The sequence below is a fragment of the Poecilia reticulata genome, chromosome 1 (assembly GCF_904066995.2).
Source record: "Poecilia reticulata chromosome 1, P_reticulata-male-v2, whole genome shotgun sequence".
Taxonomy (NCBI): Eukaryota; Metazoa; Chordata; class Actinopteri; order Cyprinodontiformes; family Poeciliidae; genus Poecilia; species Poecilia reticulata.
In genome coordinates, this window is record NC_088830.1 from 26,807,480 (window position 1) to 26,835,114 (window position 27,635).

Genomic DNA, 27,635 nt, shown 5'->3' on the forward strand with positions numbered 1-27,635 from the left:
AGGAGGGCTCCTGTTTGGGGTTTGCCACAAGTCATCTAGTGGAAACAGCAAACATGTGGATGAAGATAATTTGGGCAAACTCAACCAAAACGTAACATCCAGGACAAAGATTAGGAACTAGGGGAGAAATTCGCTTCCCATCAGGAAGACGACTCTAAACGTAGAGCTAGAGCTGCCAATCAGTGGTTTAGATCAAAAGATATTTCTGTGTCAAAGTCTGGACTGAAATCTAGCTGAGAATCTGTGGCAAGGATTCAAAAATGCAATTTACAGATGATCTTCATCCAGTTTGTCTGAGGTTCATCTTTTCTGAACAGGTAAACCTAGATGCTGTCAGCGACATTTTCCAAGAGACTCATAATGCAGTAAAGATGTTTCTACAAGAACTTGACTCAGAGCGGTGAATAGAAATGTGCTCCATACTTTTATTTAAAAAAGAAAAGTTTTAAAAGTGATGCATTTTTAACTTCCAATTCATATGCACGTCTTTTTAATGATCTAATTATATAAAAGCCCATTGAGACGGGAACATAGTTAGAAACTTTTTGTTTTAAAGGGAATAAAATGAGCAATTAAATGAATTTTAATACTTTTCCTGCAGTACTGGATTATGGTGAGAAACTAAAAACAGAGACTTATGATGTATCCAACACAATTATCGCTTTCAAAACAACAAAAAGCAAAATCCTACAAGCCCTTCCTTTTGCAATGTTCCCATTCTGAACCTACAGCTAAAAAAACTAAACATTTATTGCAAGGAAATGAATGCTGAGTCTAATCAAGACACAAACAAAAGCCTTACTGAAGTGGTCTGGTGATCCCAGCGTTGAGAAGACGCAGGTGAGGAACTGCAGGCGGACCTGCACCTCTGCACTGTGGCTGTACCTGCAACAGCACAAGAAGAGGAGGAGCAATTTGTGTTACCGTCAGGAGACTTAATTAAATAAACTTCAACATCTGAGGCTAGTATAACTACAGAGTTTTGCAGCCTTAAGGGGCTGCAGATAAGCGTAAAAACATACGGTTTCTTTTTAAAAGCTTCATCCTGTTTTGTGTTCATTAGCTGGAAAAAGATCTGGATCCATATTCTCAAAGAATCCCGAGACTAAAAGTGACGTCGTTATAACATCCTTAGAATATTATTTCGGTAAGATAAAAGTTGCTCACAAAGCATTTTAGGAATTAAGAAAATCCATAATGTGACAAAATGCTAGGAGCAAAGAGGAGAACCAAAATCATGAGGATGTAAATAAGGGGCAATTAAACATGTTCATGCTGTGTGGCAATTAATTCAATTTTTAAAGTTTCATCATTGTGATGCTTTTCTTAATCCAGATTAGATTCAATGATTGGTGAATTTCTACCAACTGATTACTGAGGGTGTATTTGTTTTTTGTTGTTGTTTTTTTTGTGTGTGTTATTATAGGAAAGATAGCAAACAAATTATTTTGTTTTTGGTTACGTATGCACATGTTTTTCTTTGTCCTCATTGCTTGTCCTTGTTTTTTAACCTGTTTGAAATAAATAAATTCAAATTTAAGACTTTTTAAGATCCTTCTATGACCATTTGGAATGGAATTTAAGACCAGTGTCGCTACAGATGTGTAGAAAAGAAAACTGCAAATGAATAAAATAAATTTTCTTTGCCCATTAAGGATGTAAAAACAATAGCTAGCTTTACCCTTGCTTGACAGCTAGCCAGCAAGGGTCCCATAACTAAAGATACGTGCTAGTTAGCGAGGGTATATTAGCAGCGAGGTGCCAGTAGCTGCAAACTCCTCAAACCACAAAATGCACTGAAGATGTCTGTGCATAACTCAAAGTTTTGTCTAACAGTGTGGCTACAAAAAGCCTAATTTTAAAGGCTTTTTTTAAGGATGCATGGACATCATGTTTGTGAATACGGGCTCTGAATATTGCCCAGTTCCAGTCACCAATTCCAGTGAATCAATTTCAATAAAATTAAAATGGTAAATGGTAAATTATCTTCGAATATGTAAGAAATCAAAGTTAGTTCTGGATCAAACCAGTTTTTCTTACCTAAATGTAAAACCCCTTAAAGTTTATATGAAAGTTAAGAGGAACTCCTGAAAACAAAGAGCTATTTCTTGCTAATCAAAGCCGGTCCGGTTTGGGGGAATCGCCCCCGGCAGACTCACAGAGCAAACTTGTGTCGGTGTTCTCGGACTTCTTGGATGTAGTGTTGCAGGTTGTCGAAGAACAGCTTCATCATGTGCAGCTCCTTCTCAGCCCACCTAACAGACACAACAACCAGATCAGCCCAGGCTGCAGGCAGGAAGACTAAAGATGTTTAAATCTCTAAATACTCAAAAGATGAGTCAATTTTCAAAACAGGAAAGTAGCTGCATATTTTATTTAATCTTTGACTTTGGACTTTGATGAAAAAAACCAAACCCCAAACAGAAGTTGGTTAAACCAAACATCATGTGTTAAGAAAAAAAGAAGCTTATTATTGTGCTGCTGTGTTGCCATGGCGCCTGAATAAAGGCTCTGCTGCTTACATAGTAATCCAGTGGGTGTCGTAACTGGAGCCAAACTGCTGGAAAGTGCCAAAAAGTTTAGGAAGTAATCGCAAGGAAACCACAACGGACCTGAGAGGAATGAAGAAGATGGAGTTAAATAATCCACCGGGGACAAGCAGTGAATAAACTTTGGAAGAGTTCAGGGGAATATGTTTTGTTTTACCTAACTGCTAAAGACAGAAACAGCTAAATTACTGATGTCTAATTTTAAAAGCACAAGTTTCATTATGTTTATTGGGGAAAAATTGAAGCATTGCATTACGTGAGTTTGAGTCGTGCTTACCGATGATGGGCCAAGTTGTCAAGGCAACCCTCGATGAAGCGCATTCGGATCTGTCTGTCGGTGAACCAGCAGACCAGAGAACACAGCAGCTTCTCCGCTTCGTTAATCAGACCCTCAGAGAGATGAATCTGAACAGATGTGAAGAAAATTAGAACAACCCAACAATTCCTCAAAACCAACAAGCTGTTTCCTCTCAAAGACCCAGATGTGCCATTTAAGCAGCATGATCTTGTAATTCTGTTCAGGGAACTAATCCCAGTTTCAATCAATAAAATCTTATTGGATCAAATATCTCTTGATCGGGATCTTTAAGGTTAAAAACCAGCTAAAGCCCTACCAGAACAAATTGATGGTAAAGTGTTTTTTTTTTCAATCTCAGAATGTCAATCCTGCTCTTTGTTTCTGAGAAAAGTGAAAATACGTACCGCGTCTTCGTCCTGCACCAAATCCCAGAGCAGCGTATTCCCCTTCTTACAGACATTATCGAGGTTGATGTCGGTCACGGCGTGGCTGGAGTACTGATGCTTATGAACAGCTGGGCCTGCAGAAACACACAGAGGGAACCAAACCTTTAAATCTGTCGGGCTTGCAGCTGGATAAGCCGTTTCGTTCAGCAGGCCTCCCTCACCTTGCACCAGGTGCTCATGGTAGATGGAGGCCAGGTTGGGGAGGTGCTGCTGCAGGTGGGAGCTGAGCTCAGCATGGGAGTTGATCTGGACCAGCTCCTCCTCGCAGCCCGACTCCTCGCCGTCAAAGTCCGCCATGTTTTTCTCTGACTTGGCGCTGACCTGGGAGCTGCTGCAGCTGACGTCATCAGCGCTCAGCATGTCCTCCACCATTGGACTGGAGGAACAATCAATCAATCAGTTATACTTTAATGATCCCAAAGGGAAATTACAAGAAAGAGAGAATCTTAAAGTAACTTAAGTTATGATTGGCAACAACAAAACTTTTTAAGAATTTCCAAAGTAATTTTCCAAACTGTTCCAGCACAAAAACAAAAATGAAATATTAATAATGAGTAATTAATATTAAATGTGATAATAATGTACATTCTACAACAGGAGCCAGGTAAACTAAAATATAACATCCTATTAAAAAAATCAATTAAATGTTATTTTTATAGCACAATTCAGCAACGCGGCAGCTCAAAGTGCTTTAAATCATAAATATAAGACAACCTTTATTTCAATTACACAGATCAATACGTTTTTGAGCCATAAGGAATAATATATATTCATTTCATTGGAACAATCCAGAAATGAGCATTTATGCTGTTTATCATTTATCGTGATGAAGAAATTAGATTTATTATTGTCGTCACGAAAAACATTCAGTTAATGATGTTTAAAACCCCTAAAACTGTCTGTACTGTTTTTTCTCCACTGTTTGTCCAATTAAAGTATCAATAAATGTCAATAAAAAAATAAAAAATAGCTCAGTGATACAAATCTGGCTTTTTCATGTGGCTGGTGTTGCAGAGAAACGTATTACAAATGAGCCTTTTTTTTAAGAGCAGTGTATAAAACAAGTATTAAATAATTTTATCATGATTTAAAAGTGATAAGTACCAAGTCCATATCGCCCAGCATTACAAAGAAAGTTTAAAAAATATATCTAAAATACGCTTTTGACAAGTTTTCTGGGATTAAGCTAATAGAAATCATTTTGGTGATTCTGCCTGACCTAAAACTTCAGACAGCGGGAAAAGCTGCGTGTCTTTTTATTATGAAAAGGTTTCAGCTAAACTTCAACAACGCTCCTTGGTTGCCTAGCAACAGCCACTGGGGTAACCGGCGCAGCAGCAGTTTCAGGTTTTACTACTGAGCCTCACAACTGCTGAAAAATGAAAAACAAAAACAACGACGTGGAGTGAAAACCGTTGATAAAAGAGGACAGGTCACACCATCAGTTTGGTAGCATTTCAGATATTTAAAACAAAAAAAAGTAATCAATAACTAAACTATTGATACGATAGTTACTGATACTATCGATACGATAGTTATTGATCGTATCAATACCAGCCCTAATATAATGTTTTGGTTTTTAACCAAACATTAGATTAAACTTTATTACAAAACTGTGCAGATTGAATATCAAGCACTTTCAAGGATGTTATAAATAATTCAAGCACTTTTCAATTGAGATTGAAGCATTTTCAAGGACTTTAAGCACTCGGCGTCATCATCAACTTTATTAAATACACAAATATGAGAAAATTATTAGTAATAATAATTTAAAAAATACAAATAAACCCTGAAGCTCAGTTTGGAATAAGAAGCAAATTTAGCTTGATGATAAATTGTCCCAAAATTATTGCGATAAATGATAATATTGTTGTTTTTGAGACCGTAATATATTAATGGAATGATAAAGCAAGTTTAGAGAGTAACAAACTTTAATTTACTTGGAGTTTTGAACCACAAACTCTTACCCTTCGTGGTGGTGGTGGTGATGGTGGTGGTGATGGTGGTGGTGGTGCTGCGGGCCGATGAACCGGCGGCAGTTGAACAGCTCGCTGCTCATGGCCTCTCCCAGAAAGTCCCCTGGCCTGGGCAGGCAGGGCGGCTCCTGGGGCCCCTGGCCCATCTGAGACGGGCTGATGTCCTCCGGCTGCTGCTGGGGCTCCATCGCCTCGGCCCGCGCCGATGACGACGAAGAGCAAGCGTCCAGCAGCCGCATCCGGCCCTCTAAGGAAGTCGACGCCGCCGTTACCATGACAGCGGACGTCTCCGGGCTGAACTGGAGGACTTTGGTCTTGGCTCCTCCCCCTGACCCGATGGAGCCCACGCCGTGAGCCGACCCCTCGCCGAGCGCCTCCCCGGCCTTCCTCTTCCTCGTCTCGGTGTGCCCCTCCTTCTGCTGCCCGTCCTCGGCGTTGGACGCGTTCCCTTCGTCGTCGTCTTCCTCGTCGTCGTCCTCATCCTCCTCGTCGTCCTCCTCCTCGTCTTCCTCCTCCTCCTCCTCCTTCAGGGCCTCGCTGTCGGCCATGTCGTCAGAGTGCAGCTCGCTGCCGGGGCTGCCGGCTGATTGGCTGGCGCGGCTGGAGGCGGCTTCGTTGCTGGAGGCCTCGCTGCGCCCGCTGCTGCTGCCGGGGCCGCTGCTGCCCTCCTCCACGCTGTTGGCCGTCTCGTCGGAGCTTCCCTGCATCGACTCCTAGACGAACGACAGAAACATCCCGTTAATATGGAAACGACTCAGAGCTTTTCTGTCTCAGTGAAAGGGTTAAATTTAGGGCTGAAACGATTAATCGTGATGAATCGATCATTCAAATAGTCGCTAACTAATTTGCAGATTGTTAACTGGACGATTAATTGATAATTGTTCAAATTAAAATGAGATCAATAATTTCCATTCAGATTTTTTTTTTAAAGACATTTTGTTTTACAGAATCTTCACACTTTATTTTACTCCTGATTTCTGCTGTGTGTGTTTTTATTTCTGTTTTATTTATTGTTTATTGCTGTTATTTAAAATATAAGCAACAATATTAGTTTGTGAGAACAAAACTTTAATTTTGCTCTCTACAAAATTAAAGTTGACTGACCTCTAAACCTATATTATTATTCCATTATCAATATATTACAATTTCAAAAAAATCTTTTACTATTTATTGCAATAATTTTTGGACAATTTATCATCAAGCAAAATGTTTTATGGCCTAATTGGAGCATACAGACTCAAAAACAGTCATTAAACAAAAATTGTACACAAAATATAAACATTTTTGCATTTTTAGCTTCATCTGGTTCAAATAATCTCCTATTAAGCACCTTTAGCTGTCCAATTATTAATCAGATAATCAAAAAAAAAAAAAAAGATCAACCATTCACTGTATTGATATTCAAACATGTTGATGTTAGAAGTATTTGTTACAATTTGCTGCAAATTATCAAGCAAACACTAAAGAAAACTGTTATTGCATTTTAGGCAATAGAATGATTATTTTCTCAATAAAAAGAGGAATTAAATTCGTTGCTTATTTGAATCTTTTAACGCATTTCTAATTTTGTTAAGTTGTTGAATGAAAAATCTGCAGAATGTGCTAATTTTCTACCTGATTAATCGCCAGAATAATCAATTACTAAAATAATTGTTAATGCTGCAACATGTTTAGAAGAAGCTGACCTCAGTATCTGAGAGCCGCTGCTGGCTCCTCTTGCTGCTGGGCACCATCATCTGATCGTCCATCTCCATGTCGCTGCCGCCGCTGTGCTGCGTGTCGCTGTTATCGCTGCTGTCCGGACTGGCAGCCGGAGAGCCTGGAAACAGAAAACCACCAACTTAAATAATGAAAAACTCTTTAAAAACAAACTGGATTTGATCAAACTTGTAAAGATCAGCTATAACCACCCTCGCTTTTTAAAGCATGTTAAGATTATTGTAGTACAATTGTAATATTTTGCATTTCTTGTTCATGTGTGTGATTTTATACTTTTATCATATTCAAATCATATTCCCTCAAAATGGTCTGTATTGTCAGAATTGTTTGTTTGTTCAAAGATAACATCAATAAATTTGAAAATATGATTAAATGCAGTTACTATGTGTAGTTCAGTGATAGAAATCACACTTCTTACTGAGACTGATGTCCTAAAAAATGTTTTTTCCAAAGCAGGATTTGTATTTTTATTATTCATGAGCCATGCAGTCACAGCTACACAATTACCTAAAAAAAAAAGCAGCAATAAATAGTGATCACAACTTCAAAATATGACAAAACGTTTTTTCATGATTCTATAATTATAATTTTCCTTTAGTTTCCGTCCTGATTTACTACATCTGGCTTCTTGTGGCACAGAATAATGATGAATGTCTGACGTCACTGAGGTAAAGGTTTGGATGAAATACAACACGGCCATTTGGACTGCAGACGCTTTAAAAAATGATCGATTTAGTTCCACATCAGGAAGTGGCTCAGATCAGACTGTTTGGGGGTGAGAAGATCAAACTGCCATGAAAAATGTGGGTGCAGGTCACATTTCCCTCCAGTGTGAACAACAGCTGTATCTGTACAGACATTAAATTACACAAACTTTGACTTCATCTACAAATTCATGAAATTCTGCATTTTTATGTATTGTTTTGTCGTAAACTTGTTTTATATGTTTTTTTCTTCTGTTTAAATATGTAACCGATATGTTTTTTAAAAGAAAAAAAAAATCGTAATTCTCATTTTTTGATGGAAGAAGCCTGATAACTTGTTTTTATTGCACTGTGATGTACTGAGGGTCTACAGATGAAAACCAGCCTAACTGGCATACTTTGTAGTGTGCATTGCCCCTTTTGAAATAAATAAACAACAACAATAATTGAGTCAGTTCTGACGACAAGAGGCTACGCTGGATTTAATTTTGACCTATAATTCAGAAAAACACGCACCTCTTTACTTTCACCTCACAATTAAGCCCAACTTTGTGTTGGTCCACCACATAAAATCTCATTAAGATGCATTGAAATTTGTGGCAAAATGTAAAAGGTTAAAGAGAGGAGAATATTTTTCCAATGAATCATCGCTGATTGAAGACAAGGATCCAGACTGACCTTTCTTGTTCCCCATGGGAAGGTTTGTGTTCAGCAGCGAAGCAAAAGAGCTCTGTTTGGAGAGCTGGGCCTTGGCTGCAAGAGCGTTGTTCCACAGAGCCTTTATCAGCATGGAGGCCAGGTACAACGTCTGGGAGGGGGGACAGGAGCGCATCAGGATTTTACAGTTTTAAAGCAGCCTGATGCCGCTTACAGAGAGCATCTGTTCCTGCAGAGTACCTGCTCAGTGTGGGCGCTGGGATGCAGGCCTGACACCAGGTTCAGGACGTGACGGAGAGGCACCGGGTCCAGGTTCTTTATCAACGACGGGAAAAGGTCATGGATGTAGCGGCTGCAGTGTTTCAACTGAAAGCACAAAAAAGAAAGCTGTAAAATATGATTGAGTGTGAATGATTAATCATGACAATTGACTGCTGAAATAATAATCAGCTAAATTGGGAATCAATTCATCGTTAACAGGAGGATACAGACTCTAAAGTATGTTAGCTGAAAAAAAACATTCCCAAAGAAGTAACTAGGTCAAAACTGTAGATTAAAAAGCTACACATTTTGCATTTTATATGGAAAAACCTTCTTTGTCTGTAAAAATATGGTCTTTACAGAAATCCTCAAGTGTTGCAGTTTTAGTTTTGCCTGGTTCAAATTCTGTGAAATTATCCTATTAAGCATCTTTTACTCTCCAGTTATTAATAAGAAACATCAATGAACAGATTAGCCCTACACTGCATTGATGCTAATGGAAGCAGAAAGGTCTTTAATTTAGCTGCAGATGCATTCTTCGCTATGTTGTTGCATTTTAGGCAATACGATTATTTTCTTTTTGTAGAAAAAGTTGTTGAATTAGTTGTTTATTAGCATTTTTAAGATATTTTTAATGTTTTATATATATAAAAAAAGCTTAAGTGGATACATGAAAAATCGGCAGAATGCACCACGTAATCATTAGCTTCAGTCGAAGTGAAAATAAATTACATTTAAATGATCCACAGCCACACAGCACTACTGCTGCGTTACTAAAAGCTGCAGGTTAGCGGTCATGTGAGAATCTGTGTTTTCCTACCTGAGCTGCAGCCCAGATACAGTCTATATGCTGCGTGCTGAGCCGGCCCTCCGCAGCCAAGAAGTTCAGGATCACTTGGCACTGCTTAATGATCTGGAAAACAAATGGAGACACGTGCAGCACTGGGGAAAATGCAACCAGAGGAGAGCAGAAAACCCACCAAGGATAGAAAAGGAGAAACAGAATTAACATGCAACTGTTTACATGTGGGAGGAGCTGAATTTATATGACTGACCTCAATGTGCAAATTGGGTCCGAATATGTGCTCCACCACATTGTTGTGGATTAGCCAGTCTGCTAGCTCCTTTGCTATGGACCTGAAAAGACGAAGAACTTTCTGAATGACTTTCAATGGAGCAAAACAAAATAAAAGCACCCAGAGAAAAACAAAAACAATGTTGATGAGGAGGGATGGATTCTTCCTGTGATCAGGTGGTTTAGGTGTTTTGGCCGACTTACGTTTCTGTGTCAGACACCAGCGACTCGTTGTTGCACACGTCGTTAAATGTGTGGAGCTGATTCTGAGGAGAATCACAGACATGATGATGAACTGGAGTTCATCAAATAAAGCTTTATGCTGACAGAATCACTTTGTACCAAACTATATGCTGCATTACATTACATATTATAGATGAGCATGTCAATCAAAATGACTTTTTAAAAATAACAAAATGTTACTTCATTATAATACACATCGAGTCCGACTAAAGAATTGTTTGAAATATTTGCTTCTTCAATGCCTTTAATTTGTGTATTTAAACATTGTTTTTTATTTTCCGTCTTTCCTTCTTTGAATTGTCTTGATTGAACCCTAAAAAATAAATAAGCTTGTCTTGTATTATATATTTGAACAATTCAAACGTTCCCCATCATTGTTGGTTCTTAATGTAAATAGATTATTTCACTTATAAGAAGATATATTTTCCCATAAGTGAAATAATCTGCCAGTGGAAATTGTGCTTTTTCTAATCAATATTAAGAAATAACTGACTTAAAAAACCTCCTATACTTGTTGGAGCTTTTTTGTCTCGTCTCTTTTGTCTTGAATAAGACAAAAGAGACGAGACAAAAATACTTGGTAAGATTTTATGTTTTTGCAGTGTAAACCAATGGTGGGTAATTAGCTACAAAATCTCTAATTAGTGCATTTCCAAGTAAATTGCACATTCATAAAAACATGGATGAAAGTCATATGGCTAAAGTCCTGGAGAATCCAATTACTTTGCATGAGGATTTTTGTTTTTATTGCTCCACCACAGATGATATTGTAGTGAAAAAATTCATGATTTTTTCAATCAGATAATTAGTTTTCTTCTATTTGTGCTCATGGCGGATGATGCCAGTAGACTTTATTTTACTGGCTCCAATATTAATTACCATAAAGTACAAAGAAAATCAATTACTCCGTGTCTCCTTTTGTGTTTCGACTTCTGTCTTTTGATGGGATCGTGTCTTTGTCAGGCTTGTGGGCTTCCCGAGTCGGACGCAGCATGTGACTGTGTGTCGGGTCTCTTTGTCGTTTGCCGCGTGACTCACCGTGATTTGGCTGAGTCCGGCTAACCGCATGGTGAGAGTGGGAGACATGAAGTATTTGAAGGCGAGGTCCAGGCTCTCCTTATCGAAGCACAGCGCGCTGTCCAGCGGCTCCTTCACTGTGCTCCACATCAGGTCGGCCATGTTGCGGGCGGCGCTTTGGCGCAGCTCCTGGTCGGATAGCTTACACAGGTACCTGCAGGCGGCAAAAAGCGTTCAGTCCTGCTCATCAACGTAGATAATCCAAAATGCACAAAGGAGAAAGTTTATGCACAGACTACAAAGACACGACGGTTTGTTGTACAGGTTGCCCTCAAGGTCATAAGGTCAGCAGTGGGTTCTAGCCTTAGTTACGCCACAGAAGTTGAAAAAGTTATTAAATTAATTTCTGTCTAAAAATGTGCCGGTAAATGACATAGAAACAAACCAATGTTTTAATAATAATACATTTGATTTGAAGGCGCCTTTCAAAGCACTCAAGGTCATCGAATAGGAAATAAAAACAATAAAACAAAAACAATAAAAGTCATATACCAATATACCAAACACAGTTAAAAAGAAATTCACAGTTTCAAAACTGCTTAAATTTCATGTGTTCACCATTTCTATGCTTTAAAGTCCGTTGTAAGGTGACGGTCAGACACAGTGACCAAGAATTTGTCCAACTTTTTAGAACCACGACTGAAACGATTCATCGGATTAGTGGTGATGAATTGATTATTGAAATAATCGTCAACTAATTCAGTAATCGATTGATTATTAACGGGAGTATTAAGATTTTTTTTAAAATCTATTTGCTGAAAGAACAACAGTAAGGGAACTCATGAACCAAAACTGGACAAAATCCATGAACATTTTGAATTTACGATAAATTTTTAAAAAAAAATCTTCGTCTGTAAATATGTTCTAGCCAAAACTCCTCAAGTGGCATTTTTTGCTTCAGCCGGATCAAATTACTGTAAAAAATAAAATAGATATTTTATTAAGCATCTTTTGCTATCCATTTATTAATCAGTTAAATCCAGAAACACTGGATTTATGTTAAGTCCACCAGAAAGCCGTGAGGTTTTCACATGTTGAAGTATTTTTAGCTGCAGATGCATCCATTGCTGCAAATGATAAACCACTTACTAAAAGAACGCAATAAGATTTTAATTTTCTTATGTAAAAAAGGAATTTAACTATTTGTTTATTTGGATCCCCTAGTGCTTTTCTAATATTGTATAAAAATAATAAAAAATTGTTAGCTGCAGCAAAATAAAACCCCAGAGAAGGAAGTTTAAAGTGATTCAGCATCAAAAGGTTTTAGTGCAAACAGAAGAAGAAGAAGAAAACTTCACACAGGCTGCCGGTAAACATCATAAAATCCTCTGTTAGACTTCAGACATTCAGCAGAACCTCCCTAGTAAAGCTCAGCTTTACTCAACAGAGTAAAGCTAGACTGCCCCGCCCCCACCTGTTGCTGCACAGTCCCAATCAGCTGGTTGAAAAGCTACTACACTTCTTCCTCTCTGACAAGCAAAAAATTTAGCCGTTTAGAATTTTCTATGGTCATGAAAAGCAAAATCACAGGTGGCATAAAAAAAAAAGCACCATCCGTCACTCCTATGAAGATAACTCTTTTAATAAAAAGTTCTCTTTAAAAAATACTCTTTAATAACAGAGTTATCTTTAATAACTCTTAATAAGCTTAGCAACTAATCTAAGAACAGCATGTTTGTCTATTGGACAGCCAACGCAGACAGCCTGAATAATTAACCAGCTAATATAAACTTGTTAGACTTGTGTTGCTCTATAAAGAAACATTATAGACATAAAAACCAAATAAATAGTCTGACAAGAATGTAAATGTAATAATTATTTTGTTTTTTTCACGACATTCTGTACCCACAGAGCATGACGACAGTTTGGGGAGAGGAAATACTTGACAACCCTGTGGTCACTCTGACACTTCCTTTCCCTTTGTTAAAAGAAAAAAAACTGTACCTCTTTGAAACTGGCCCATGCTTCGATGGATCTCACATTAACAAATGTAGCGTCTCTGAATTAGACAACAGCAATGCTCATTTCATTTATTCATCTAGTTTTTGTCGCTCCCCCTCAGTCCCAGGGTGATCACATGTTCCCGGTTTGGACGGACATTTTGGTTCCGTTCCACTAAAAGTGCCTCGTCTTCCTCAAGTGAGGCACATAAAACGTTTCCGTCTTATTATTTTTCCTGTGACATGCAGGAGATGCAGGTATGTACGCATCACATGACCAGGCCTGCCAGAAAAAAAAAACCTGACTGGAAGCCCAGCAACTGTTGCCGTGGTGACAGAAACACTTCCTAGCAACAAACCTATGGCTCTCTGGTATTTGAGAGAGAAAGACGAGTTGTTAAAGCTCAGTGCTCATTTTGTAAAACAGTTCAAGTCTGTTGCCGAGAGCAAACCGGTTGACATTTAAAATCATGTGAAAGTGCAACAAGCAGGACTCCTAAATCAGGTTTGGTGGAGACGCTAATCGGATCGGCCGAAAGCGCACAGACTCTGGCCAGAGCAGCTGTTTTAATGCAGCATTCGATAAAAAGGTCAGCTCCTTAATTACTGGAGAGGGCAAGAACCTGCAGAAAACATTTTAAGCACATTTTAAACAGTGTTTAAAATGACTTACAATAATTATTATCTTTTAAAAAAAACGTGCTAACTCACGTAGCATCAAATAATAAAGAAAGGAAATGCTTATTTACACTGAAAGTAATCACTGCCCTTTTTGGGAAAGCTGCATAAATAGTCATATTTTCAGTTCTGATTTACAGGAGTCAGCACTTTGAGTGTCTCAGGTTTTTGGAAAGGGCATGAAATCTAAATGTTGCCTTTGCAGCTTAGTTCTGGTCCTGAAAGCATCGAAAAGGTCTCCAATAACCTGAGGGTCTGTATGGCTGACCAGCTAATGTATTTAGACTTACAACCATTCAGTGCTCAACAGACCAATAAGGAAATCTGTCCTTTTGCAATCAGTGAGACAATACAGTGAATTTTTTTCTCAGTTTTTTAGCCTCACCGAGTTTCAGTTGAATGTATTAAGTTCACATTTTAGGCCCAAAAATAATCCTGCATTATTCATTCACTGATTTTCTGAACATACCAAGTAGGTAAATGTGGTGAGACAGAGATATAAAGTTGCACATCAGCACAAGTAAACCTTAACGCCAAATGTGATCTTAGGTCAATCACTTATGTAGCTGCCAAATAAAAAGCAGTAACAGTTCGTCAAGTAAGATTTCAGCCACAGTTGCAGTGGCCAAGAGGTAGAAAAGCGCAGCAAACGGTGAAAGACACAAATTCAAAAAAATTTAAAAAAACGTAGCAATCACAGGAGACGAAGCAAAAATCTATACTCAAAACAAATGCAAACAAAAAATGCTGCAGCCTCAACAAATGGAAGCAAAATGGAAAATTCTGCAAATGGCAAAAACAACAGCAAGTTTGAAACTTGGTGAACAAAACAGAAATGCTCCAGACCACTAGGGGGAGTGTGTAGTTGGTAATATCCCTCACGTAACTGTGTTGCCGTTTTAAAACATGAGGAGTAGCGTGCCTTTTCTTTCTTCCTCCAGTTTTCTTCTAGATATCGTGTTAAATTATAATATCCCGTCTTTACAGTGAGGCTTCCTCCATATGATTTGACTCCCCCTAGTGGTCTGGAGTTTGCAGCGTTTCATAATTGCTGTTTTACCGTGTGCAGCATTTTCCCTTTTTCTTCTGTTTCCTGTGATTGCAGCATTTTAGTTTGTTTTTATTTTGTAGACTGTATTTTTTTGCATCCATGTTCTGTGATTTGAGGCTTTTTTTTTGTTTTTTGTTTTTTTGCATCATTTTCTCTTGTATTTATTTGTTGTGCTTTGGACTTTGCATCATTCATTTGTTTGCTGCACGTTTAGCAGTTTGCTGCAAATTTGCACCCGTCGGCCACCGTACACAGCAGCAGCCAATCCTATGCCAACAATCAACTGGAAGAAGCTAAAAGCTCTTAGGTACCTCCACAGATAAACTTTACTAAAATTAACAAAAAGGCTTGGATCATTTTAAATAATTCAATTACGTCTCAGACTGTAGTGAAAACAGGTTTTATGTTAAACCAACAAGAAGGACCTACAGCTTGTTTAAAAAAGTGCAAAAACTGTCCAGTATGCTTTTATTTTCTAATGAAAGTAAATCAGCATGTTTGTAACTTACCGTATTACATAGGTGCGGAAGGGTATGATGTGCTGCATAACTGCAGGAATGTGCAACCATATTCGTATCTGTGGGAGGGTTTAAAAAAAAAGAATCGTACTAATTATTCATAACGTCGCACACACAATTAGTAATAGTACGAGAAAATGGAAGTTTGTTGGAGAAAATATGGAATTAAAGAAAAAAATGCTGCTTTTTCCGATTTCGAGTGAGTATTTTCCTCAGTATATGAGTAAGAGTGCAACTAACAGAACATCTGACTCACATTTGAGACAATTGTGATAAAGGCATGAGCGATGGGGAAGGGGAGGCTCTCTGGTGTGCCCAGCTCAAAGCATTCCTTCATCAGGGAGAGGCCGTGTTTCCCACAAAACAGACAGACGTAGCGAAGTAGATGAAGCGGCACCTCCACGTCCTGAATTAAAAATCAAAGCAGAGTCATAATATGTTCATTTTCCATCCTAACATAAACAAAAATGACCAACAAATCAAATTTACCTTACAAATACACATTTTATTTACTTTAAGCTTTGGCTCAAACCTACTTCTGAAAACAATTCCTTCGTCCATAAAGAAAACATTTTTAAAAATCCAGAAATTAACCAAAGGTGAAAATAGTTATTCCAGGATTTCTGAAGCAAAGTTTTGTTAAAAAGTTATAAGCAGATAATATCTAACCCGGAGTAGAAAACTCTCCTTGAAATCCTCATTTTGTCTTAATATAAGCTTGACTTGTAACATGATGCTAAATGCTAATCTAAGAGTTAAGATCAAAGTTGATTTTGACAGTTTTAAACCAACATCAAAAACATAATAAAAGTTTGGCTAATGCTTTTTCATGAACCTTTAAAATGTTCTCATGTTTGTTTCAGATCATCATTTCCAGAGAAGCTGAGGAATATTTACACAGGAAATGGAGGTGGGAGGACGTGTACGATCAATAATCGTTTTGAAACACAAAGTTTTGTTCACAGAACTACTTTCATGTCACGCTAAATGAACAAAACCGCAACTAAACGAGAAAATACACACGAGATAATTTAGTGCAGTAAAGGGAGGAAAAAACTCCCGTGTCTGGTGAACTGAGTCTGATCCTGCAACATATTGACCAGATGGAAACAAAGCAGCAACAGGAGGACCAATAAGGAAGCCTTGTTACCACACAGATTACGTTACACTTACTGCATTACGTTTTCACTGACAAAACAGTGGGAGGTAAGAAACTTCTGCAACAGTTAACCAAACAAAGCAAAAATACTCAACGACTCAACGGCCCAAAAACAACAGAAACGAGAATGAAAACTATGTCGTCAGTCAGTTCTGACTATTTAAATAAAACCTTTTAGGGACATTTATGTTAGAGATAGATAATATTGTAGTGTGAACAATTAATTGTATAATCTTGAATTCAGATTTTAAGCAAAGAATTCATCCACAAAGTTGAAAAACATCTTTAAATCATCTGAAAAACACAAATATCTGTCACATATCTCAAAACAGAAAACAGGAAGGCTCTTTTTCATAAAAAGTAGAATTAATAGCTTACAGGACGAATTTAAATCTTGCTGATTCATGGAACAAAACAGAGTTAATAAACTGGAAGCCGAAACTTTAGACAATGTCCAAATATGGACATTCAGTACTTTGAGTTTCAGGTTTCTCTGGCCAAACGTCAGAGAACTAACAGCAAGAGACTGCTGGAAAATACAAAATAAAACTTGTTTGTAGATTTGAAGTAAACCTGATTTCACTTTTAAAAAAACTGAATGGGATGCAGACAGAACTGGTGACATTTGTTACAAATATTTACAGTAATTACAGTAAGTATTAACTTGTGAGCATCATGTATTAAACTACTAAATTATGAGCATTTTGGACCAAATGTAAAATCTATAGAAGCAGCTGTGTTTTTACTAACTGTGTGGTCCTGAAATGCCAGCTGGTGTTTAGAAATTCTGGCTAAAACACCAAAAAAAAAAATCTCCCATTTGCAGCTCAGTTTATGAACCACACCCATAAAACTCAACCCAACAGTGAATAACAGATATAACATCATATATATGTATAAATCACAAGCAGAACAAAGCACAAACTGCCCTTACTTCTTCGATGTTTTTAATGTTTTTATCTTTACTTTTCATCTAGTTATTAACTTGTTTTTATTTCTCTTATCTAGGGGTGTGAGAATCCTTATTAAATGACATCTCAACTAAAACTCTGAGGTGTGAGACGTTTAACTGAAATCCTACAAGGGATGCGGGTTTTAATGTTTTTATCTTTTTTAACATTTTTTCTTTTTCTTTAAAAAAATAAATAAATAAATTCTCTTTGTCTTATTAACTGTTTATTCACTGTCACATGCTGTTTTTATTTTAATTATGTAAAGCACTTTGAAATGCCTTGCTGCTGAAATGTGCTATACAAATAAAATTTCATTGATTGATTGATTGATTTCAAAAGTTTCCATCAATTATGTTTTAATGAGGTTAAAGTAATTTGTGAAGAACTAACTAAGAGGTGTAATAGTATAATTTGAGGAAGAAAAAGTAACAAAGGTTCTTACATTCATGTCGCAGAAGGAGCCCAGGATGTTGCTTTCATGAGCAGATATGTCCTGGAAATAATAATAAAAAAGAAAAAACAAGAATGGCAACAGCAGGTTAATAAAACATGAATGGCAAATACCAAAAATCTTCTAAAAAACTCCTTTACGTGACCTGGGCGATACTGCCGAAAAATGATGGTACATTAAACGTTTTAAGTACCTTAATAGCAATATTACAGAAGATTTTTTTTTAATTTATTTGGTCAAACAAATGTGTAACTACAAAACAATTCATAAGCAGTCACCAGAAGAAAAACATTTTTTAAATATAAATGCACACAAATCACAATACGCTTAGAGCATCAAAGAAAATACAGTATTTTTCGGACTATAAGCCGCTACTTTTTTCCCACGCTTTGAACATAGTGAGTTGTTCAAGATATTTTTTTATTTAAGAACTCAAACAATATGCGCAAAACTAAGAATCTCTTCCTTTTAGGATTAAAGGGATTTAAATCTGCATTTTAATTTTCCTTTTAAAAATGCTCAGCACCAAAATATATGAAACATAAAAAACCTGCAAAAACTAAAAGCCTGTGCTGACTTCCTAATGATCAGGAAATGTGTTTAATTTGAAGCAATGACTGTGTCAGTGTTTGGTGTTTAGCTTTTCATGTTGAGTTTTTTTAAGGAAAACATGGTAAAATTAAGCTACATTACAAAATACATTCAGTGTTTATCTGGAGAGGCCAAATTAAAAGCAAAATGCTCACTAACTCCTTTAACGTTTTCTTCCCACACTTTGACGCTTGGTTTGGGTTAGTTACATGTAAACTGAAGAATATCAGGGATTAAATCCCAACACGCTTTGTGTTTACGATTTGTTCTCACCTCTATGGTGGGGTGCGTGTTATGTTTGTAGGCCGTGTAGAGAGGGAACTGGATCTGAAAAATCTTGGCCGCACACAGCAGCAGTTTCTCTTTCTCCTCTGTGGTCCAAGAGCTGAAGGGATCCAGGTTGTCGCCTCCGCCTCCAGCAGAGTTCTCCCCATTCCCAGACTCGCTGCCACCCTCCAGAGGTCCCAGCGGGTTCGCTTGGGCTCCATCTGGCCGGGTTTTGTCCTGCTCGTGGCTCTGAGTCTTCTTCTGGTTTGGGTCGGGTGTGTTGGCGTCCTCTTCAGCAGAGTCCCTTTCCACATTGACGGGTTCGTCCTCGCCGGGGGAGGCTGGCTGGGGGAGCGAGCCGGGTGCAGACTCGCCAGCGGCCCAGTCGGGCCTGCCTTCTTCGGTCCCAGCCCCTTTGTGCGTGAGGTTCTGGGCGCTGCAAAGCTGGTTTCTCAGGCTGTTGATCTGAGTGATGACCAGGTTTATGAGGGCGTAGACCAGCTGATTAAAAACCTCCAAGTGCTTGTACTCCTTGAAGCAGCACAGACATTGCCTGGAAACAACACAGAAGAAGAAGAAAAGCACAAAAGAATTATTTTTTCATTTTGACTGGTACCAGGATGGCCAGAAAGTAATCCAATTCATCTTCACTCTTTTAGAGCACTAAAATTTAGCTGTTTAATATAAAAAAGTGTTTGCAAATGAAGTCAGAGAACAACATACAAGGAAACAATCTTCCAGCTGTGGAGACACTGGAACAGTCGTTTGTTATTAAACTAATCTTATTTTTGCATGATTGTGGATATGAATATCCGGTTGGTTCTTATTTTGGTTTTTTGGTTGGACCTTGAGTCTGAAATAAAGATTTTATCTATCCATCTATCAAAGATGCCCGATTGCAGCTACAGTTAGTGATGCTGGGCATTTTCATCAATCTCAGTATAAATATACAAACTGCACACTTCTCAGATTTTTTTTAACAGGCATATTTTTAGGAAACACTGCATGTCTTTAAAAGTTAACAGACATGCAGAGCAATGGGGGAGGTCACTCAAATGAACAGGAAGTGCTTTTATTTTGATAAGCAGAATGCGTCTGTTACACGGGATTTGCTCCCATTTATAACATTTATTCTATTTAGAGAAAACATCCTAAAAAAATACATTCTTTTCACTTTTTTGTTCCTTTTTTCATGTTAGTCTCCCTGCAGAATCGATGGGATTCATCCAGCTGGAAGAAGACTGACCTCTGAGACCAGGAGCTGATGTAGCCCAGCACTCGCAATGCATGTTCCTTCTTCAGCTGGAAGCCTCCTTCACTGCCGTCTGCATCAGATACTGAGGAAGAGACACAAACCACAACTGAATGGAAAACCTTAAAAAAAAACAAAACACTTGTTTTAGTTTTTTTTTTTTTTTTACTTTCAATGAAAACACCCCAAAACAAAATAAAAATAAAGCTTGCTGTCCTCCCAAGAGTCACATAAATGTAAACATTATATTCAGTTTTTTTTTACCATCTACATGCTGCAGTGCCAATAAAAGAAAAACGCCATAAACAGACAGAGCAGTGTGCAGCGTGTTATGACAGCATCACTTTTATTAAAAAGTGAAATTTTTAATAAATAAAATATTTTTACCCATTACACAGAAATACTGCTGCAAGGCTCCAAAACGGATTATATCAGTGAGGACAGAGATCTAAAATAATTAAAAATAACACTGGGTTAGGAAAAATATTTTTGGAAATATTTTGCACAGCTAAATCTAAAGATAAGATCCATCTTTCTAAATCAGGTCAGGCTTTTATTCTAATCTGATTTAGAGAAATCCGATCTTCCGACTAAATTGATGACATTTTTGTGACATTATCAGTTCCATATGTGAGAACAAGTCATGCATTTTGATGCTCGCGTTGCTTCCGTAGTTCAGGAAGTTGACATGACTGTAAAAAACCAATGTGATTTTTGGATTCAGCTCATCAAAGTTACCCTAAAACAGTTGAAAAAAAAACCCAGACAGTTTTTTGGCTGTTGACCAGTGTGACATATTTACAAAATGTTTGTTGACTTGAGTTGCTAAATATCGACATCGGAAGGTCAAAGACAGAGTACAAGATTGAAAAACGACCCTAACACTGTGATTTCTGCATCATTACTCATTCTAAATATTATTATAACCCAAATCTAATTTAAACTTTTATACAACTTTTCCCCTGATCCGTCCGCTGTGTCTCTTGGCCGTTTTGCTCACCAATGTTCTCTAAACATCCGAGTCCTTCACAGAACAGATAAAATCTCTTACTAATGTCACTTCCAGGCATTCGTTTCTTCTGCCAGATGTGGAGATTTTTAGATAACGTTCAACATTTTTTCCTTACAGCCCAGAAATCTTTGACCTGCATCTAATGCACTACCCTGTTTAGAGTAGTGAGCTGTAAATTTGGTTAAACTTAACAGGCAGAGGGGAATAACTTCACCCCAGCATCAGCTGCAAACTCATTTTTAGCTGTTATTATTAGGCCAGTCAGAATAACTAACTTAGCTGGGCGATAAATTGTCCCAGGAGTTATTGCAATAAATGATAACTAACGGTAGTGGCATAACTGTGCAAGAACACATGCTCAAAGATTAACAAACTTTAAATGAAAATGTAACACTGCAACTGGAAGACATCTTTGAATATATAAATTAAATGAACAAAAACAATAAATAACATGAATTAATAAATCTCTCTAAACAAAACTGTCCTTAAAAAAAAAACGGATTAGTTGAGACCAAAACACCAGACTGAAAACTTTTATCGCCCAGTTTTTGGTAGAAAGAGAAAAACAATAAATCACACATAAATAAACATTTGAGCTCATTTTAATTCATCATGCATTTAATTGATTTATTGGTTATTGCGACAGGCCTAATTGTAATAAATACATAGATGAAAACGTGAACTCTTTGTTCATCTTTATACGTTCTTGTCCATCAAAACAAATATATATATATCGGTAACACTTTATTTGAAGGGGGTGAATAAGACTGACATGACACTGTCATATACATGACATAACACCTGTCATGAACATGAATAAGCCTTTATGAACATTTATGACTGTTGTCATAAAGCGTCATTCTGTAAATTATGACACTTTTAATACAAAGTTGACATTATTCAAAATGTCTTTGTTATGACAACTTGACATTAACCAATAAATCATTACTGATATAAATTTATCAGAAAAGTATTACTGATTGCACTTTAAAAATTAGGTAACTTTATGTTAGTAAAGCTAAAGTTTAAACAGTAATGATTTCTTGGTTAATGTCAAGTTGTCATAACAAAGACATTTTGAATAATGTCAACTTTGTATTAAAAGTGTCATAATTTACAGAATGACGCTTTATGACAACAGTCATAAATATTCATGAAGGCTTATTCATGTTCATGACATGTTATGTCATGTTTATGACAGTATCATGACAGTCTTATTCAGCCCCCTTCAAATAAAGTTTTATCTAAAAATCCAGCTCTAGTCATACCAAAGGCTTTTAATGGCAGCAGAGTGGCTTGCTTCTCATATTACAGTCATTGTTCTGGCCTCCATGCAGCGCCACAAAGCTCCCACCCATCCTGACGGAGTCAAGTGACCTCCCTGAATCATCGTCCTCAATTTGCCACCAAAGACTCCCAACGTGAAACAGAACCAGCAGGGCTCGGCCCGGCACTCTGGTCCCACAGGCGGGATCGTTTCCAGCTCCAAGTGAGAACAGAAGCTTGTCGTACGGACCGCGACACATGCTGCTCAGGAATTTCAAGCCCTCCATGAGGAGTTCCCGGAGCGGGCTGACAGGTGTTGCACGGAGTGGAGGGATACATACAGAAATTACAGATCTCAATAAAGGCATCTTAAATATTCACATCCTGAGATGTTTAAGTGTTAGTGAAACCACAGTAGATGCCGTTCAGCTGGAATGTATTTAGTCTAGGACAATTAATTCTGCTCATTTTTCACTTAAGCTTTTTTTTTTAAGTAACATTAGACAAGGTTTCCCCCAGAAAACTCGCCAAGCCTGGTGGTTGGGTGGCAGGACAGTCATTCATCCAGCTGCCAGTCGTGTTTTTGAGTTAAAAAATGTTTAAAGTTCACAGGAAATTTGATCACTAGATAATTATGTGCTACTGAAAGATTGGAGGATTAATATCTGAACACCAACTATAAAGTCTTAAAAAACGCAAACATTTTAAAAAGACTTAAATAAACAGAGCAATGCTTAGCCTGGTGGGGGCACAAGTAAAGCCTGGTGGCCCGCCAGGCTGGGGGAAAACTTGCTGGAAATACATTAAAAGATGCAAATAAACAGAATCCTTTTTAAATTACACATTTTATTGGCCGAAATGAAATAAAACGGCATTCTTTAAGCCTGAAACACACTTCTGACGTCAACATTTGAAAAGTTCAGCCCTTTCTGCTTGACTTATCAATACACTGTAGGGCTGATCTGTTTTTTTGTTTTACCAATTAATAATTGGAAATAAAAAGTTGATTAATACACGATGTAATTTTATAAAAACTATTGAAACTGTGTGAAGCTATTTGTGAATGTTGTTTGTTCATCAGATTTAAAGGCAAACTTAAAAACATCCGTAAAATGTAATGTACAAAGAAAAAAATTATAAAATTAATTAAAATGTTTTAACATATTCTAATTTTTAGCTATTTAATTAATTAATCAAGATAAATGCATCAGAGTCTTGGCCCTAGACAAGTTCATTGAGCATGAACAGTTTTCCAAGACTTGTTTCCCTGAAGTAATTATATGTTTTTGTCCAAATGCTGTGAAACATTGGACATGAAAAACCAATACTGCAATAAAAAAATGCAATTAAAAAGTACTGGAACTTTTTAATTGTTTCTACCTCGTTTCAGGTAGAAAAGAAACATCCAAACAGTTTGCACTGATAAAAATTGGCTCCATTTGCCAGTGAAGAATGTTCTGACGTCATCTTCAAACTGCACGTTGAAAACGGGGGAAAAAAGATTAAGACAGAAAAAGCCTCAACTCTCTGCATGCATGTCTTTAAGGAATGATTTGTGAAAAGCTTCGGGAGCAAATTAAACCTCATTTTAGTGATTTCTGGAGTTGGAATAAATTTTGAGGTCAACAATGAAAATGTTTTTCATCTTTTCTATCAATGAAAAAAACTGACGGAGCTTTTTATTGGTCACAATTAGAGATGCACCGATCCACTTTTTCACTTCTGATACCGATATGTTGGCTTTAGAATCGGCCGATACCGATCCGATACAGGAAAACAGAGCTGAATTGACTTAAAAGGTTACTTTCTTTTTTTTACCTAAATACACCAAATTGGTTAAACATTTAAAAACAACTTTAATTCGTTAAGTCAGTGCAACTGGGAGTAAAACAGTCGATGTAAAACAAATAAATAAAACTGATAAAAACAATCGGTTGACTATGTTGATCAAACGTGTATAAATAAAAACTGCAACAAATCTTTTAAATAGTTCAGAAAGTGCAATTAGGAATTATAAATATGTAAAATAATAAACATTACACCGCTCAGAGCTCAAAGCATAGAATTAGACTGAATAGATCTGCCCTTATGGATCAGGCACGTCTAGATAACCGATTTAGATATTTTCCAACATTGTTGCCAATAGAGATTGATATCAGAGTGATTCATCTCTAATCAAGATGAAAACATAAAATCTGGCGAACGACACACATATTTATGCACAATGTTAAAGTGATGTATATTCGTCATGTGTACTACATCCACATTGTGAATCCTGAACGTATGAGTGCAAATAAAGCACATTCAACTTCTGCTCCAGCTTCTTGAACCACAAAGAGTCCTGAATAAGTCAGAACAAACTCAAGCAAGATTTAGAAATACAGCAGCTGCACTGCTTACACGCCCTCTCTAACCCATTCATTTCACAAAATCAACTAAACCGATTCAAGAGAAGTGATTTGTAAACCAGAACCTGCTCATTTTTTAGCAGAAATCCAGTTTAGTTTTGTGCTCTGACACAGAAAGCCTGATTGGCTCATGTGAGGCGCCAAGTGAGAAAAGTTTCACTTTTATTTCACGTTAAAGCTGGATTTACATCTCCAAAGCTTTGTGTTAGCATTGTTTACAGACTGAGAGTAAATCCATCAGATTATCTCTCACTTAAACACACTGATGTATGAAAGCTGGTTCCAATGAAACGGATATTAATCACAATATTTATGCAGGTTACTTAGATTGGCGGTTGTGAAGTTGGGAAGTGACAGTCACATGCAAATCTTCATAAAACAATCCTGCATGTTGTTAAACTGGATTCTCCTGCTCCATTTCTCACAAACGCATGCTGCTGCTTCTGCAGACCTAAGGTCACAGGTCACCTTCAGACACAGCATATGGAGCTGCCAGTCTTGTTGACAGAGCGGTCGCAGCTGACGGCACCCCACTTTGAAACAACCTCCGTTCTGTTGCTCCAGTTATTTTACGCCGTTTCTCCGTGTGATGTAGTAAAATCTGCTGTTTAATAAGCCGAAACATTCAGAGAAGATTTGCATTTACAGACCAACAAGGTGGCAAACAGTCAATCAGTACTGATGTGAATCTTTTGTTCCATCCTGACTAATAATACAGAACGAACTGGGGCTGCAGCTACAATTAACCATCTTAGAAATTGATTATTTTATGTATGAATGCAAGATGTGGATTTTCTGTTCGGCTTGTTTTGGTTGAATATTAATTGAAATGAATAGAAATTAAATACAGCTGACTGAATATGTCATTTTGGGTAAAATAGAAAGAAATTTTTTTGACTTGATCAGTCAAAAAAGTGAAACATGTGACCCATTTACAGAGCCCTTAGTCCTCAACTCAGCAGTCGCGGGTTTGAGTCCCGGCCCAATGACCTTTGGCAGATGTCTTCCCTTTCTCTCTCTCAACCCGATTTCCTGTCTGACTGTCAAATAAAGGCCACTAGACCCAACAAAACCTTTAAAAGCTAAAAACAAAGTCTACCACACCCTCTACTAATACCTATAAACCATTGTATATTTTTTGTTTTAAACTCTACACCGGTTTACAGCCTAATATAACCACCAAAATAAAACAGAGTAAAAGCCAAGTTTCTATCTAAGCTCCAAAAACTACTTAACAGATAATCTGAAGTTGAAATAAGCTCAGATTTGCCTTCTGCAGGTTAGAAACAGCAGCTCTGACTGTTATCAGAGTGTCTTTGTGGAACAATAACTCTCACTGCATGCAGTCAGAAACACACAAAATCAACTACTATTCTAAAAATATTATCTGCTCAGCATTAAATGAACTAATTCAGTGCATGAAAGGCACAATAAACACAACGACACTGCTTAACAGTGTACATTAATTACATAGTATTTTCAAATATCCAGATATTTATTGATGTTCTATACTATTAGTTTTAGAGATAAGCAAACATTAATCAATCAGCATTTATCACAATTCTTATGATACTAGCAAGAAGTGCTCAATATTCGACAATGTTGTAACTGACATATTGCAGAGTGAATATTTATTTCCTCTCCTGTTAGTGCCTCCATCACTCCGTGACATTTAGCATTTTTAGCAACATCATCTGTGTGTAGAGTGAACATCCACTGCTGAGAAACTATGTACAACAGGCTAAATGCTACATCAGCATGCAAAACTAAACTATATACCTGGAATATATTAGCCCAGATGTGTTACAATCCAAACAGTCCTTTGCTATATGAATAACACTCTCACACACACACACACACACACACACACACACACACACACACACACACACACACACACACACACACACACACACACACACACACACACACACACACACACACACACACACGTAGAGGCATTTAAATGAATCTTTCCGCCGACACACCTGAATATAAAAGCTGAATTACCTCCTTGGTTTGTCAGCAATTTTGCAAGAACCTGGTCATGAACCATTCATTTGAGTCTGGTGTGTTGGAACAGGAAAGTGTCAAAAATCACTTTTATTGTATTATTCACTATGGTTTATAAAGAATATTTAAAAATGTGCTGGTTCATTTGTAACTCCAAACTTGAAACTACTGTGTTTGTTTACTTATTTATTATAATGCAGCTGCAACTTTATTATCTCCTCTGTAACACTTAACAGCTGGTGCAATCATCACAATATACAAGAGTATAACATCACAGTAGCAAAGAACTGCTTTGATGTAATAATGGGTAAATCATTGTACTGTAAGTGTCATGTCTGCAAATAATATATTTCTCTGTTCCCTGCATTTGATGCCCTGTTACAGAGAGTGTTGGGGACATTCTGATGACTGAAAAGAAAGAAAACAACCATAAAAATATGGAAAATCCAAATTGTAATTGAAATACTCAGCGATAGAAACAGAATTTACCTAGACAGAAAACTTTTTTAAACTGATTTGAATATGGAAATGAACTTTCTGGTAAGTAAGATCAACTGGAATGTGTGTATAATTGAACTGAAATCACCTTTTTGCAAAGTGCCTAGAGATGACTTGTTATGAATTGGTGCTATATAAATTAACTGAACTAAATTCTCCATAGTCAGGTTTAATAAACAGGAGCCTCTGGGAGAACATTTCCCTAAATCACTACCAGCAGACACAATAGCCTCCATCACAGACAGGAAAATCCCAAAATGTCAACCAGTTCATGATATGAACCGGTTTCCAAAACCATTATGCAAGTTAAAAAAAATGGCTGATGATACCTACAGCGCAAAAACCGGGTAGTTACATGTCAGCATTAAAAGGTATTATGTATTCATGACTTAAATTAACATTAGCCAGATCTGGGATGGGATAAACTGACAAAGTTGCCCAAAAAAAACAAAGGCATAACGGTCAAGAAATAAAACTATAATATAAAAGAAGAACTAAGTAAACATTTTTGTGCAAATTACAGAGGATTACCGACGTGTTTATGACTAAAGTCTGCGCCTTATTGCAGCCGTT

The 27,635-nt window shown here is 37.3% G+C and overlaps 1 protein-coding gene across 2 annotated transcripts in view; it reads right to left on the reverse strand.

Annotated features, from left to right (window-relative positions):
• usp34 (ubiquitin specific peptidase 34) overlaps positions 1-27,635 on the reverse strand; it is a 65,953-nt gene that overhangs the window by 37,186 nt on the left and 1,132 nt on the right. For both annotated transcript variants that reach the window (XM_008418049.3, XM_017306118.2), the window contains exons 2-20: positions 19,860-19,950; positions 18,620-19,166; positions 17,747-17,797; positions 15,449-15,598; positions 15,184-15,251; positions 10,967-11,159; positions 9,890-9,951; positions 9,666-9,747; positions 9,431-9,523; positions 8,590-8,715; positions 8,371-8,500; positions 6,955-7,088; positions 5,261-5,982; positions 3,455-3,669; positions 3,252-3,367; positions 2,827-2,954; positions 2,523-2,612; positions 2,160-2,255; positions 803-885 (exon numbers count right to left, since the gene is read on the reverse strand). In XM_008418049.3, the coding sequence (XP_008416271.2) occupies positions 803-885; positions 2,160-2,255; positions 2,523-2,612; positions 2,827-2,954; positions 3,252-3,367; positions 3,455-3,669; positions 5,261-5,982; positions 6,955-7,088; positions 8,371-8,500; positions 8,590-8,715; positions 9,431-9,523; positions 9,666-9,747; positions 9,890-9,951; positions 10,967-11,159; positions 15,184-15,251; positions 15,449-15,598; positions 17,747-17,797; positions 18,620-19,166; positions 19,860-19,950 (3,177 nt within the window). The remainder of the gene's footprint in view (positions 1-802; positions 886-2,159; positions 2,256-2,522; positions 2,613-2,826; positions 2,955-3,251; positions 3,368-3,454; positions 3,670-5,260; positions 5,983-6,954; positions 7,089-8,370; positions 8,501-8,589; positions 8,716-9,430; positions 9,524-9,665; positions 9,748-9,889; positions 9,952-10,966; positions 11,160-15,183; positions 15,252-15,448; positions 15,599-17,746; positions 17,798-18,619; positions 19,167-19,859; positions 19,951-27,635) is intronic.